This window comes from Pipistrellus kuhlii, unplaced genomic scaffold (assembly GCF_014108245.1).
Source record: "Pipistrellus kuhlii isolate mPipKuh1 unplaced genomic scaffold, mPipKuh1.p scaffold_m20_p_23, whole genome shotgun sequence".
Taxonomy (NCBI): Eukaryota; Metazoa; Chordata; class Mammalia; order Chiroptera; family Vespertilionidae; genus Pipistrellus; species Pipistrellus kuhlii.
In genome coordinates this window covers 9,129,899-9,142,058 of record NW_023425522.1, presented here as the reverse complement: position 1 = coordinate 9,142,058, position 12,160 = coordinate 9,129,899, and the positions used below count along the sequence as shown (strand labels likewise).

The 12,160-nt window shown below is 57.7% G+C and overlaps 1 protein-coding gene across 2 annotated transcripts; it reads right to left on the bottom strand.

Moving 5' to 3' along the window:
* Positions 1–1,132: 1,132 nt before the first annotated feature.
* On the bottom strand, positions 1,133–5,225 carry LOC118726935 (asialoglycoprotein receptor 1). 2 transcript variants are annotated; one of them, XM_045586591.1, is made up of 8 exons: positions 5,131–5,225; positions 3,375–3,491; positions 3,150–3,245; positions 2,764–2,835; positions 1,904–1,990; positions 1,666–1,814; positions 1,487–1,590; positions 1,133–1,359 (listed from the first exon to the last, which is right to left on the bottom strand). In XM_045586591.1, the coding sequence occupies exons 1-8, from the start codon at positions 5,189–5,191 to the stop codon at positions 1,185–1,187; spliced, it is 861 nt and encodes a 286-aa protein (XP_045442547.1). In that variant the 5' UTR covers positions 5,192–5,225; the 3' UTR covers positions 1,133–1,184. The 2 variants fall into 2 exon arrangements, with proteins under 2 accessions (XP_045442547.1, XP_036308174.1); XM_036452281.2 differs by having other exon boundaries at positions 1,134–1,359; positions 1,487–1,593.
* Positions 5,226–12,160: the final 6,935 nt, after the last annotated feature.

Here is a 12,160-nt window from a genome sequence, read left to right as displayed (position 1 = left end):
TTTTGAAGTTTCTTGAGTTAAAACAGCTTATTTCAACTCATCCTTTCTTGTTTTTGTAATAAATGTGCTGAAGGCTCTGATAGCTCCTCCTGAGCTGCGTCAGACCCCCCGCCTCCGTGTGGTGCTCTCCTTGTTCACTTCCCACTCACTCGCGTCTACTTGGATTTTCTCCTAACGTTTATCGAGAAAGGTGGTGAGAAAGGCATATGTCTAGGTCCTTTTTGGTTCATGTCTAACTGTGTTTTATTGTGGTCCTTTGTAGAATTAGCTGGGGGCTTATTTGTGGCTGATTGTGAACGTTTGCTGATAAACCCGCAAGTGTCTGTAGTCTCGGTCTGTCTGTCCTGTTAACCCCTGTCCCAGGCTGCGGATTCTGCTTCTCCAGGGCCTCCCTTTCTGTGGAGCTGGTTTTCCTCGTGAGTCTGAGGACTCGGCCGGGCTCAGCTTTGACTCACGGCACTGCTTCTCTCCACTGTCACGTCGCAAAGACTAAAGGAGCTTCATCGGAGCCTGGGAGCACCTGCCTACGGGGTGGGGCTGCTCGGGGGGCTGCTGGAAGGGTGGTCCCAGCAAAGGGCCGCTCCCGCTGAGACTCCGAGCAGAGTCACTGGCCCTAAACCACACACCTGTGAACAGCAAAGCCCGCCCTCCAGCCAGAGCCTCACCACTCCGCTAACCAGCACCTGCCCAGGCACCCTGTCCCAGCAAGTCCATTCCCCATTCTTCCTTTTCTTTTCTTTTTTTCTTTTCTTTGTTTACTGATTTTCTTTAGAGAGAGAGGAAGGATAAGGAATAGAGGTAGGAACATCAATGAAGAGAGAGAAACATTGGTGGACTGCCTCCTGCACGCCCCACCCAGGGGACTGAGCCCTGACGGGGATTCTAACCCTGACCCACGGGTTCATAGGTCGATGCTCAACCACTGAGCCACACCGGCCAAGCCCATTCCCCATAATTAGTCAACTCAGAATGTTTCATTTTTTTTTTTACTCAATAACAAAAGTTGACAATAACCTGCAAACCGTAGGAAGCGGCACAGCTCTCCATCTCCCCGCCCTTCCCAACACCGTCCTCTCCCTTCCCTTACTCCCTGGATGGACGTCCCCCAGAGCCGCAGGAGGCCCCTGGCGGAGGGGCCCAGCGCGAGGAGCCCCCCCACCCCGGGGGGCAGGCTGCAGGGAGAGCTAGGGGGGCGGGGGCTGCGGGGTGGGCCGGCCCAGCGCCGTCTCGCAGACCCAGCGGTAGGGCCTCCGGCAGACGTCGTCGTTCCAGCGGCCGTCGTCGGTGAGGTGGGCGCAGTCCTCGCCGCCCCCCAGCCCGTGGCCGGTCCAGTCGTCCGGCTGGTCTGGCCTCCAGTTCCTAAGGAGACCAGCCAGATGGGGCCCGGGAGGCCGGGCCTCAGCCAAGCCAGGCCCTCCTGCCCTGGGGCCCCGGGGGCCGGGGCGCGGGGAGGGGCGCGGGGGAGCCGCCCGGCGCGCACACTCACTTGAAGCCCTTCTCATAGTCCGTCCCGTCCACCCATCTCCAGGGCCCGTCCTGGTCGGTGAGGCCCATCCAGGTGTTCACGGGGCCCATGTGGTGCTGGACAAACTTCTGGGGAGAAAGGAGGATGGTGACCCCTCCAGAGGCCAGCCAGGCTCCCCGGCGAGCCCCCGGAGCCCTCACCTGCTCCTGCCAGGAGCCCACCACCACCAGGTGCCCGTCCTCCAGCTGGCAGTACTTCTCAGCCTCCGGCCAGGGCTTGGCCGTGCGCGAGAACCAATAGCAGCTGCCTTCGTGCTCCACCCAGTTCACAGGGCAGCAGTTCTGAGAGCCTGGAGGGTGCAGGGAGGGGAGGGGAGGCTGAGCTGCTGCCCAGGGGAAGGGGAAGCAGGATGGGGGGAGGGGCCTCTTGCCTCCTCACCGTTGCCCTGGAGGATGGCCAGCTGGCAGCTCAGGCTCCGTATGTCAGACACGAAGGTCTTCACGTGGAACAGCAGGCTGGCGTGATCTGGGGGGACAGAGGGGGGAGAGTGAGGAGGGGAAGAGGTTGGTGTGAACACAGGGGGGGGCGGTTGGCAGCTGGGAAGGGCAGTCAAGGTGCCCCTGCCACAAGACCCTGTGGTTTGATGGAGAGAAAATGTTTGTCAATAAAACATTTGAGAATTGCAGGGCAGGGGGGCGGGGGGAGGAAGAATTTGTTGTCAAGTCTCCTTGGTTTGGCCCAGCCGGTGTGGCTCAGTGGTTGAATGCTGACCTAGGAACCAAGAGGTCACAGTTCGATTCCCCAGTTGGTAGGAGGTGTGCTAAAGCCAGTCAATCAATGGTTCTCATCACTGATGTTTCCATCTCTCTCCCTCTCCCTTCCTCTCTGAAATCAATAAAAATACATGTAATGAAGAAGAAACAGGAGGAGGAGGAGGAGGAGGGGAAGGAGGAGGAGGAGGAGGAGGAGGAGGAGGAGGAGGAGGAGGAGGAGGAGGAGGAGAAGAGGAAGAAGAAGAAGAAGAATTAGAAGAAGAAGAAGAAGAAAAAGAAGAAGAAGAAGAAGAAGACGAAGAAGAAGAAGAAGAAGAAGAAGAAGAAGAAGAAGAAGAAGAAAAAGAAGAAGAAGAAGAAGAAGAAGAATTAGAAGAAGAAGGAGAAGCAGGAGGAGGAGGAGGAGGAGGAGGAGGAGGAGGAGGAGAAGAAGAGGAAGAGTCCCTTGGTTTGACCTGAGAGACCCAGGTGGGCGCACACCCTGTGTAACACACGTAGGCATGGCACCCGGGCTCCCTCTCTGACCTTGGCTCAGGTCCTGCTGCTGTTTCTCCAGCTGGGACTCCAAGGACTTCATCTTCCTGCCCACTCCGCCTCCTGGGGGAGAAGCATGCTCAGTGTCCCCGCATCCCCAGCCCCCTACAGCCCCCCTCAGTCCCCGCAGCCCCCCACAGGCCCCCTCAGTCCCCACAGCCTCCCCTCAGTCCCCGCAGCTCCCCACAGGCCCCCTCAGTCCCCACAGCCCCCCCTCAGTCCCCGCAGTCCCCCCTCAGTCCCCGCAGCTCCCCACAGGCCCCCTCAGTCCCCACAGCCCCCCCTCAGTCCCCGCAGTCCCACCTCAGTCCCCGCAGCTCCCCACAGGCCCCCTCAGTCCCCACAGCCCCCCGCAGCCCCCGCAGCCCCCCCCTCACCGTGGACGCGCAGGTCCTTGACCTCGGCCTCGGTGCTCGCGGTGAAGTTGCTGAACGTCTCTCTCAGGGCCCGCAGCTCCTCCTTCAGCGTGGAGTCTGGCAGGAGGTGTGGGTTAGACAAGAGGGGGCTGTGTCCACTGTCATGTCTACCAGCACTCCCCCCACCCCTGCTCCCCCCAACACCCCGCAACATTGCTCCCTGCCCTGTGCTCCCCGGGCACCCACTCTGGGATCCGATCACCCCGACAACCACCAGCAGCAGGAGGCTGAGGCCCAGGGCGAGCAGGAGGAGGCAGGGTCCGGAGCAGAGCCGCTGGAGGAGCGGGCGGCGCGGAGGCGGCCCTGCAAGAGGAGAGGGTCTCAGGGCCGCGGCCGAGTCCGGGCGGCTCTGGTCCTGGGGTCCAGGCTGAGGCTCCTCTGTGGACTCGGAGGAATCGCACGGGCTCAGAAGCATGAGCGTGTCCCAGCCAGAGTGGCTGGGTTGGCTGGAGCATCCTCCCATACACCACAGGGTCAGAGTTCAGTTCCCAGTCAGGGCACACAGCCAGGTGCTGTTTTGGGCACGTGCACTTGCGTTTCTCTCCCTCCCTCTACCTTCCTCTGTCTCATTAAAATCAATAAAAGTACCAGCTGCATGGCTCAGTGGTTGAGCATCGATTGACCTATGAACCAGGAGGTCACAGTTCGATTTCCAGTTAGGGCACATGCACAGGTTGCGATCTCCATCCCCAGTGGGGGTGTGCAGGAGGCAGCCGATCAATGATTCTTTCATCAATGAGTCTCTCATCGTTAATGTTTCTATCTCCCTCTCCCTTCCTATCTGAAATCAATAGAAATATTTTAATAAATAAATAAAAGCATGTTCTCAGGTGAGGGTTTAAAAGAAGAAGAAGAAATACCGGCAGTGGGTGATGGAGAGGCAGAGGCATCTGGAGGTGGAGAAGGGAAGGGGGCTGCAGATGGAAGCAAAGCTTTGACCTGCCCGAGCCCGACCTGGCCCTGGGCTTTGGCTGACACCTAATGGCCTGACTGTGTCAGTGCAGCTGATGAAACTTCAGAGCCTTGAGGATGGAGTTTGTGAGCTGCAGACCAGCTGGGGTGTCAGGGCTCCTCCCTGAAGGTGGGGCAGGAGACAGAGGTTTCTTCCTCCCTCCGGAGCCCCACTGCTCTGGCTGGGGCGGGCGGAGAAGGTGGGGCAGCCAGACTTCAGGTCCCTCCAGTTGCTCCCGCCAGGCAGCCCTGTTCCAGAGCTGGAGTGTGGGCCTCCCCTCCATTCTCGCCTCCCCTGTGTCCCCTTTCCCCATCAGAGGTCACTGCCACTCCCACCCCCTGGGGACTGGATCCTCGCTCAGCCCCAACAGTCACGTGAGAAAATATTGGGTCTTTTTATTATTGTTGATGGTGATGAGTTTTAGATAGAGAGGGGGGGGGGTGGAGATCAATGTGACAGAGAAACAGCAATCAGTTGCCTCCTATATGTACCCCGACTGGGGATCGAACCTGCACCCTAGCTATGCACCCTGATGGGAACTGAACCTGTGACTATGGTGCTCCAACTGAGCCACACTGCCTGTTTTTGGATGTAGGAGGGCCTTATCCTCCCTCAGATCAGAGATCACTCAGCCTCTTCACAGAAATCTTATCCTTTGACCAAACTGATCACACACACACACACACACACACACACACACACACACAGCTCGCTGGTGTTGAAAGCGGAAAGGAGGAGGGGCCTAACTCCTTTCATTACCCCCCAAACTCATGGGCCCACCCCCTCCCAGGGCCCTGAGAAGTGGGTGGCAGGGCAAGGGTCAAGGGTACGAATCCCCAAAGCAGGGCCTCCAGCCCCACACCCTCTGCCTCCCCTAGCCTCAGGCGCTCGCTATGTTCCGTGACGGGGCAGCCAGAGGCAGAGGCAGGGGCACAGAAAGAAGCCCCAGCCACCCAATGCTGGCCCTTCAGAAATGGCGGCGACCCTCACCTCGTCTGACCTGATGGTCATTCTCGTCCAGATGCTGAAGATCTTGATACTCCCTTGTCATGGTGGGGCTGGCTGGACCCCGGACCCGGTCCAGGCTGAAGTTGGGTTGAGATTGGGACTGAACAGAGCTGGGGTACGGGGTCCTTTCCTTTCTGAGTGACCTGTGGCTACGTGCAGCCCTCTCTTCTTCCCCTCATTCCATCCCAGGCCTGTCCCCCAAAACCCATCCCCTGGAGTTTCCCACCCAGCCCCTCGCCCCTGGCAGCTGGTCCCATGCCCCCCTCCCCCTGCTCACCCCGAGTCAGTCCTCTGGCCTTTCTTCCCCTTTTACTTGCTGGCGGTCTCGAGGGTGAGTCCTGGATCCCTCAATGCTGTGCGGATCCCAGGCTAGGCCGGAGGCTGAGGCCTGGAGAGCGGGGTGTGCGGGCAGCCCCGGGCCGCGGGAGCCGGTCCATGCAAGGCCTGAGCCCCGTGCTTACGCGCGTCTGCTGTGCGTGTCCCTGGTGCACCGAGCCTGGCATCTCAGTGCCAGGGACTTTGGACTCAAACAGAGGGGGAAGTGGGTTTGGAGCCCTGGGCGGTGTGGGGGTGGACGCAGGGGGATGGGTTGCCTCTGCCTCCCTCCCCAGGGAGGGGAGTCTCCGGTCTGTCCCCCTCACCTCCACACGCTGTCACCCCACTCCTGCTGGCGTGGCTCGGGAGGGGAGCCTGGAGGGCCGGGCGCAGCCCCTCTGCCCCTCACCCCTGTCCCGTCTGCCTCTGAATTCCCGGAATGGCTCGCGTCTCCAAATACCCCCAGAGCCGAGGGACCCATGCGTTCTTTGCTCTTGCCCAACCTGGGCCTGTGACCCTGGCACCCGAGCCTAGGCCCCAGCTTCCTTGGGGGCTCTGCCTCCAGACTCCCCAGCTCAGGCTGAGGGCCTTCAGTCTCCTGGAGAGTCAACTTCCCCAGCAACATGGGGGAGGGGGGAGGGAGAGGCAGGAGCGCAGGCTTCTCCCTCACCAGAGATGGTGCCCACAAACCTCCATGGACTCGGGCTGTGCGCCTGGGGCTCTTTGTTCTTTAACTCCTCTCATCCCCAGAGCCGGTGGGGAAACTCAGAGCCTGAGAGCTAAGCGCTGACCCAGGTTCACGCGCAGGGAGCGCACAGCGGGGACTGGAACTGGGCCTGAGGCCGCAGAGATGGCTCCTGGTTCAGCATCGACCTATGAACCAGGAGGTCACAGCTCGATTCCAGGTCAGGGCACATGCCTGGCTGCAGGCCAGGGGCATGTAGGAGGCAACAAATCAATGATTCTCTCTTATCACTGGTGTTTCTATCCCTCTCTCTCTCTCTCTCTCTCTCTCTCTCTCTTCTCTGAAATAAATAAAAATATTTTTTAAATAAAATAAAATAAAATACTAGAGATAATCCTCAGAAACTAAAAAGTTGCTAAAAACAAAACTATGCTGCAATGGTGGTATTTCTACATCCACCCTTTACCTTGATGAATCTATGCCTTGCCCTAGCTGGTTTGGCTCAGTGGGTAGCTTTGGCCTGAGGGCTGAAGGGTCCTGGGTTCAATAAAGAGTAGCTGCAGGGCTCATAAAGAGTTGCAGGCCGGAGAGTGGTGAAGTCAGGTCTGTACGCCAACAGCCTGGCCGTGGAATAGGTCAGGGGTCAGAGTGAGTCACTGAGAGGAGGGAGTGAGGTCAGGAGGCTGCTGGTTGGCCTCAGGGAGGCCGGACGGGAAGGTCGGGAAGGTGGCTTGGGCAGGAGTTGGCAGAGGCAGGCCATGGACCTGTGGCTGCTGAATGTGCCGTGGGGGGAGGGGGAGGGGGAGGGGGCAGGGGGCAGGGGGCAGGGGGCAGGGGGCAGGGGGCTGACAGCAGCACGCCCGCCAGGACCCAGAAGACGGTGAGATGGATCTGATTCCACAGAGTCCGGGGCTGGAGACACTGACGTCATGATCTTGGTGCGGCCCAGATGTGGCCAGTGCCCAGGCGACTCCCCCAGCGAGGGGCAGGGCGGGAGAAGCAGCCAGGACAGCCTGCCCCGGCGGGGGCGCCGCAGAGGAAGAGCCCAGGATTGCCTCCTGGGCTGGCCGGGTGCCCGCTCCGGGGTGCCCGGGAGGGAGGGGAGGATGGCTCCATAGGAGGGAGGCAGGGAGGGAGGCCTGGGGCAGGGAACCCCGCGGGGAGGCTGTTCAGGGGAAGAGCCTGAGGCCACCATCAGATCTATTCCCCTTCCACTGGGCTTTTCCTTCTTCCCCTCCGAGCAGCACCGCCAGCCACTGAGCTCCCTCTCCTTCTGGGGAGGAGGCGGGGTCGCCCCACCTCCCAGAGGGCAGTGAGCACCTTCCCTGGGGCAAGCCGGGCACTGGGGTTCGTCTGAGCTATGAGGCCACCTGGGCCCTGACCGCCCTCTGCCTGGCCCACCCCTCAGCACCGCCCTCTGCCTGGCCCCCCTCAGCACCTCCCTCTGTCTGGCCCCCCCCTCAGCACCTCCCTCTGCCTGGCCCCCCTCAGCACCTCCCTCTGCCTGGCCCCCCCCTCAGCACCTCCCTCTGCCTGGCCCCCCTCAGCACCTCCCTCTGCCTGGCCCCCTCAGCACCGCCCTCTGCCTGGCCCCCCTCAGCACCGCCCTCTGCCTGGCCCCCCTCAGCACCGCCCTCTGCCTGGCCCCCCTCAGCACCGCCCTCTGCCTGGCCCCCCTCAGCACCTCCCTCTGCCTGGCCCCCTCAGCACCGCCCTCTGCCTGGCCCCCCTCAGCACCTCCCTCTGCCTGGCCCCCCTCAGCACCTCCCTCTGCCTGGCCCCCCTCAGCACCTCCCTCTGCCTGGCCCCCCTCAGCACCTCCCTCTGCCTGGCCCCCCTCAGCACCTGCCGCAGGCCCCTGTCCCCTGGGCGCTGCAGACCTCAGCAAGAGGGGAGAGAGGAGGCTCAGGGCTGGCTCTCCACAGGGGTGACCGGCCTCTCCCTGAGGCTCCCTCCTCCAGGAGCCCCCTCTTCAGCCCGGGACAACAGACTCTGTGACAGGGCCCCCCTGCTCCTCTCCTACTTGGCTTTTATTTTATTTTTTAAATATATTTTATTGATTTTTTTACAGAGAGGAAGGAAGAGGGACAGAGAGTCAGAAACATTGATGAGAAAGAAATATCAATCAGCTGCCTCTTGCACACCCCCCACCGAGGATGTGCCTGCAACCAAGACACATGCCCCCGACCGGAATCGAACCTGGGACCCTTCAGTACGAAGACCGACACTCTATCCACTGAGCCAAACCAGTTTCGACCCTACTTGGCTTTTAGAAAAACTTAAAACTCCAAATGCTTCCAGGTTTTATTTAACTTTCCAGTTTCCCCAGTAAGTGCGACTAGCGCATGAAGCCAGTGGCAATCATGGTTCCATGTTCCCCTGAGCAGTTTGGCTCAGTGGCTAGAGCGTCTGGGTGAGAATTTTAAAAAATATGTGATTCCCGTTTCCTAAGTGCCAGGAAGGGAGCCTAAGGCTTTACCCGGATTATCCCCTTTTCCTCACGGAATCCTGGGAGGGGTGGTTATGTTCCCAGTTCACAGCTGGAAAACGAGGCTCGGAATAAAGCCCTTTGCCCCTTTGGCACCGACAGTGAGTGACTCCGCTTCTCCATCCTACCCTCCGGGCCATCCCGGGACTGGCCCTCTGCTGCCCCCTACCGGATCCTCTCCACCAGCATTCTCTTCTTTCAGCCTCCAACGGGACTTCCTGTGGCACTATTTTACTTTATTTTTTTATTGATTTCAGAGAAGAAGAGAGAAGGAGAGATAGAAACATCAACGATGAGAGGGAATCATTGATTGGCTGCCTGCTGCACACCCCCCACTGGGGAACGAGCCCACATTGACTGGGAATTCAACCCTGACCTCCTGGTTCCTGGGTCAATGCTTAACCACTGAGTCACACCAGCCAGGCCTCTGGCACTATTTTAAAAATCCATAGAAAGTCCTCAGGCCTTGTATTCTCTGATCCAGCTATTCATCTTCCCTCCCCCATCCTGCCGCACCCTCGTCCTCCGCTGTCGCCCACCCGAACTTCTTCCCGCCTTGCTGTTCCTCTCTCCACCTCGCACACACGCCCACCCAGGTTTCCTCATCACTCAAGCCTCACTCACATGCTCCTCTAAGAGGCATGTGGCCACCGGTCAAACTAGCAAGGACAGAACCCGGCAGTCCTTTTCTTTGCTTAACAGCATCATCATCATCTTAAAATATCAATATTCCCTTACTTCCTGCTGTCTGCTGTCCCCACCCCCAGCCCCACCCCAGGGCCCACGTTCCCTGAGGGCAGGGACATTGCATTCCCAGCATTTTTATTTATTTTTATTAAATATATTTTATTGTTTTTACAGAGAGGAAGAGAGGGGGAGAGTTAGAAACATCGATGAGAGAGAAACATTGACCAGCTGCCTCCTGCACACCCCCCATTGGAGATGTGCCCGTAACCAAGGTACATGCCCTTGACCGGAATCGAACCCAGGACCTTTCAGTCCACAGGCCGACTCTCTATCCACTGAGCCAAATCGGTGTTGGCGCATTCCCAGCATTTTAAACACTGCCTGACACTGAGGAAGATCCACACAGTGTTTGTTGAAACAATAGAGGGGCCAGGATTTGAGCCTCAGTGCGCTCATCCGTTCACACACTGTCTCCTCAGCCAGCCAAGGACGAGCCTCCTAGATTTGGGAGGCTACATCCAAACTGCCAACGCACTTCCCTCTGAACTCTGTGGAATGAGATGGAGAGGGAACTTTTTTTTTTTTTTTGAGTCATATGTTTTTCCATATTTGCTTGAATTTTGTTAAGGTGTATGTATTACTTTTGTAATCTAAAAAATAATGCATGTGCCTGGCTGGTGTGGTTCAGTGGTTGAGCGTCCACCTATGAACCAGGAGGTCACGGTTCGATTTCCGGTCAGGCACATGCTCAATCCCCAGTGGGGGGCATGCAGGAGGCAGCTGATCAATGATTCTCTCTCATCATTGATATTTCTACCTCTCTCTCCCTCTCCCTTCCTCTCTGAAATGAAAAAAAATATTTAAAATGCATACAAACTAGGTAATTTCACCTTCTCAGCGGACTCTCCTTAAGCCTCTTAAGCCTCACAGCCAGACACCTCACCTGCCCACGCCTTCCCAGCTCAGATGCCGCCCTTCGGCCAACGGCAGAGAACATCAGCATGGCCTCAAAGGTGTATCTACACAGAGCCGAGCTGACAGGATTATTTGAAAAACATGGGGGGGAGCAGAGCTTCTCCCCCAGCAAGACATCACATCACCTGGGAGGCTCCCGAAAGGCAGTCCCGGCCCTGGCCCAGGACTGGGTGCTGTTGGGCAGAGGCCTGCACAGCACTGCGCCGGCAGTCCAGAGCGAGCACACCTCTGAGCTCCCTGCCTCTGTCCTGAGATCACCGGGGCTGGGCAGCCCGCCCGCCAGAACCGCTGCCCTATTTTTATAGGGATCGGTTTTTACATCCCACTCTGCACTGGGGTCGGGATGGCTGTGAAACTGCCCCTTTGGTTGGCCGGAGCGCCCCGTGGTTGGGTGTGGACTCCGCACCAAGAAGCGCTGGTTGGTCAAGACACCTGCCTGGTTGTAGACTTGATCCCCAGTGGGGGATGTTTATGTTTCTCTCAAATCAATAAAAACGTATTAAAAACATTCGTTAAGCTGTCCTCTTGTCCTGTCCAGGACGTGGCCATTACTCTTAGTACCTCCTCAGCCTTCCCCCGAGGCCCGAGTCAGAGGGAAGGGGCCGTCCGGCCTGGGACCAGCGATGGTTCATTTCCGCTGCGGACTTCTGGGGGAGCCGGTCAGACTGGAGCAGCGGCAGCAGGGAAGCTGAGAGCCCTGCCCTCCAGCCGCACCTGAGCAGCTGTTAGGCCTGATGCCTGGAAAACCTGGCTCCCTGCGAGGACAAGGCCCTGGCCGGGTGGCTCAGTCCAAATAGGGGTGTCAAACTCAATCAGAGAAGGGGCCAAAATCTAAAATCCAGCCTAAATTGCGGGCCGAATGGTTTACTGAACAGTCATAAACTGTCATTGTGATGGAAACGCAGCGGAGTGCAGTGATGACAGCGCGGTGCGGGCCACATTGCAAGGCCTGGCGGGACGGATTTGGCCCGCGGGCCTTGTGTTTGACACATGTGCTAGAGCATCATCCCCATATGCCAAGGTTGTGGGCTCAAGCCCCAGGCAGGGCACACACAGAGGCAGCCAATGCTAGCAAATGCATACGCAGGTGGAACAACAAATCCATGTTTCTCTCACTCTCTCTCTTCCGCTCTCTAAAACCAACAAAACTTAAGAACTAATTAAAGGACTAGAACGTTGTTTTTATATCTAATAATAATATATGTGCATGTGTGTGTATGAAATACAATAGGTAATGAACCATTTCCTTTTCTGCCTGGTCTACCAGGAAGCTCAGAAATTATCTTTATCCTCATAGCTACAGCAATTGTTTCTCCTATTTTTTAAAATATATTTTATTGCATTTTTACAGAGAGGAAGGGAGAGGAACAAAGTTAGAAACATCAATGAGAGAGAAACATTGATCAGCTGCCTCCCACACACCTCCTACTGGGGATGTGCCCGCAACCAAGGTACATGCTCTTGACCGGAATCAAACCCGGAACTTTTCAGTCCACAGGCCGAAGCTCTATCCACTGAGCCAAACCGGTTAGGGCTGTATTTCCTATTTTTATCTTTAGCATTAAGTTCTATTTTCCTACCCTTATTAATTGCAAATTAATCTTCTCTGTAGAGATGAGGCATAAAGAAACCCAATGAGTAAGTATTTACACACTTCTCATCAGCAAGCCTCTGTAAGATGGTGGGCCCTGGCCACAGCTCCGTGGACGTGAACAGAAAGTGTCCTGTTTCCCTTCACAGACCTCAGGCTGCCTGAGGGGACCACAGCCCTGGGGAGGGGTCAGGGCTGAGCTGCGTTTTCAGGAAGTGATGCCTCTTTGTAGGGCTGTCGGTGAGGGGTGAGGCTCCTCCTTTTGCAGGTT

Excerpts from the sequence above, each read along its gene's own strand:
- LOC118726935 (XM_036452281.2), bottom strand. The coding sequence starts at position 5,191 with ATGACAAGGGAGTATCAAGATCTTCAGCATCTGGACGAGAATGACCAT. Across the intron at positions 2,836-3,149 it reads CAAGGACCTGCGCGTCCACG|GAGGCGGAGTGGGCAGGAAG; the intron begins GTGAGGGGGGGG and ends CTTCTCCCCCAG. Across the intron at positions 1,991-2,763 it reads GCAGCAGGACCTGAGCCAAG|ATCACGCCAGCCTGCTGTTC; the intron begins GTCAGAGAGGGA and ends CTGTCCCCCCAG.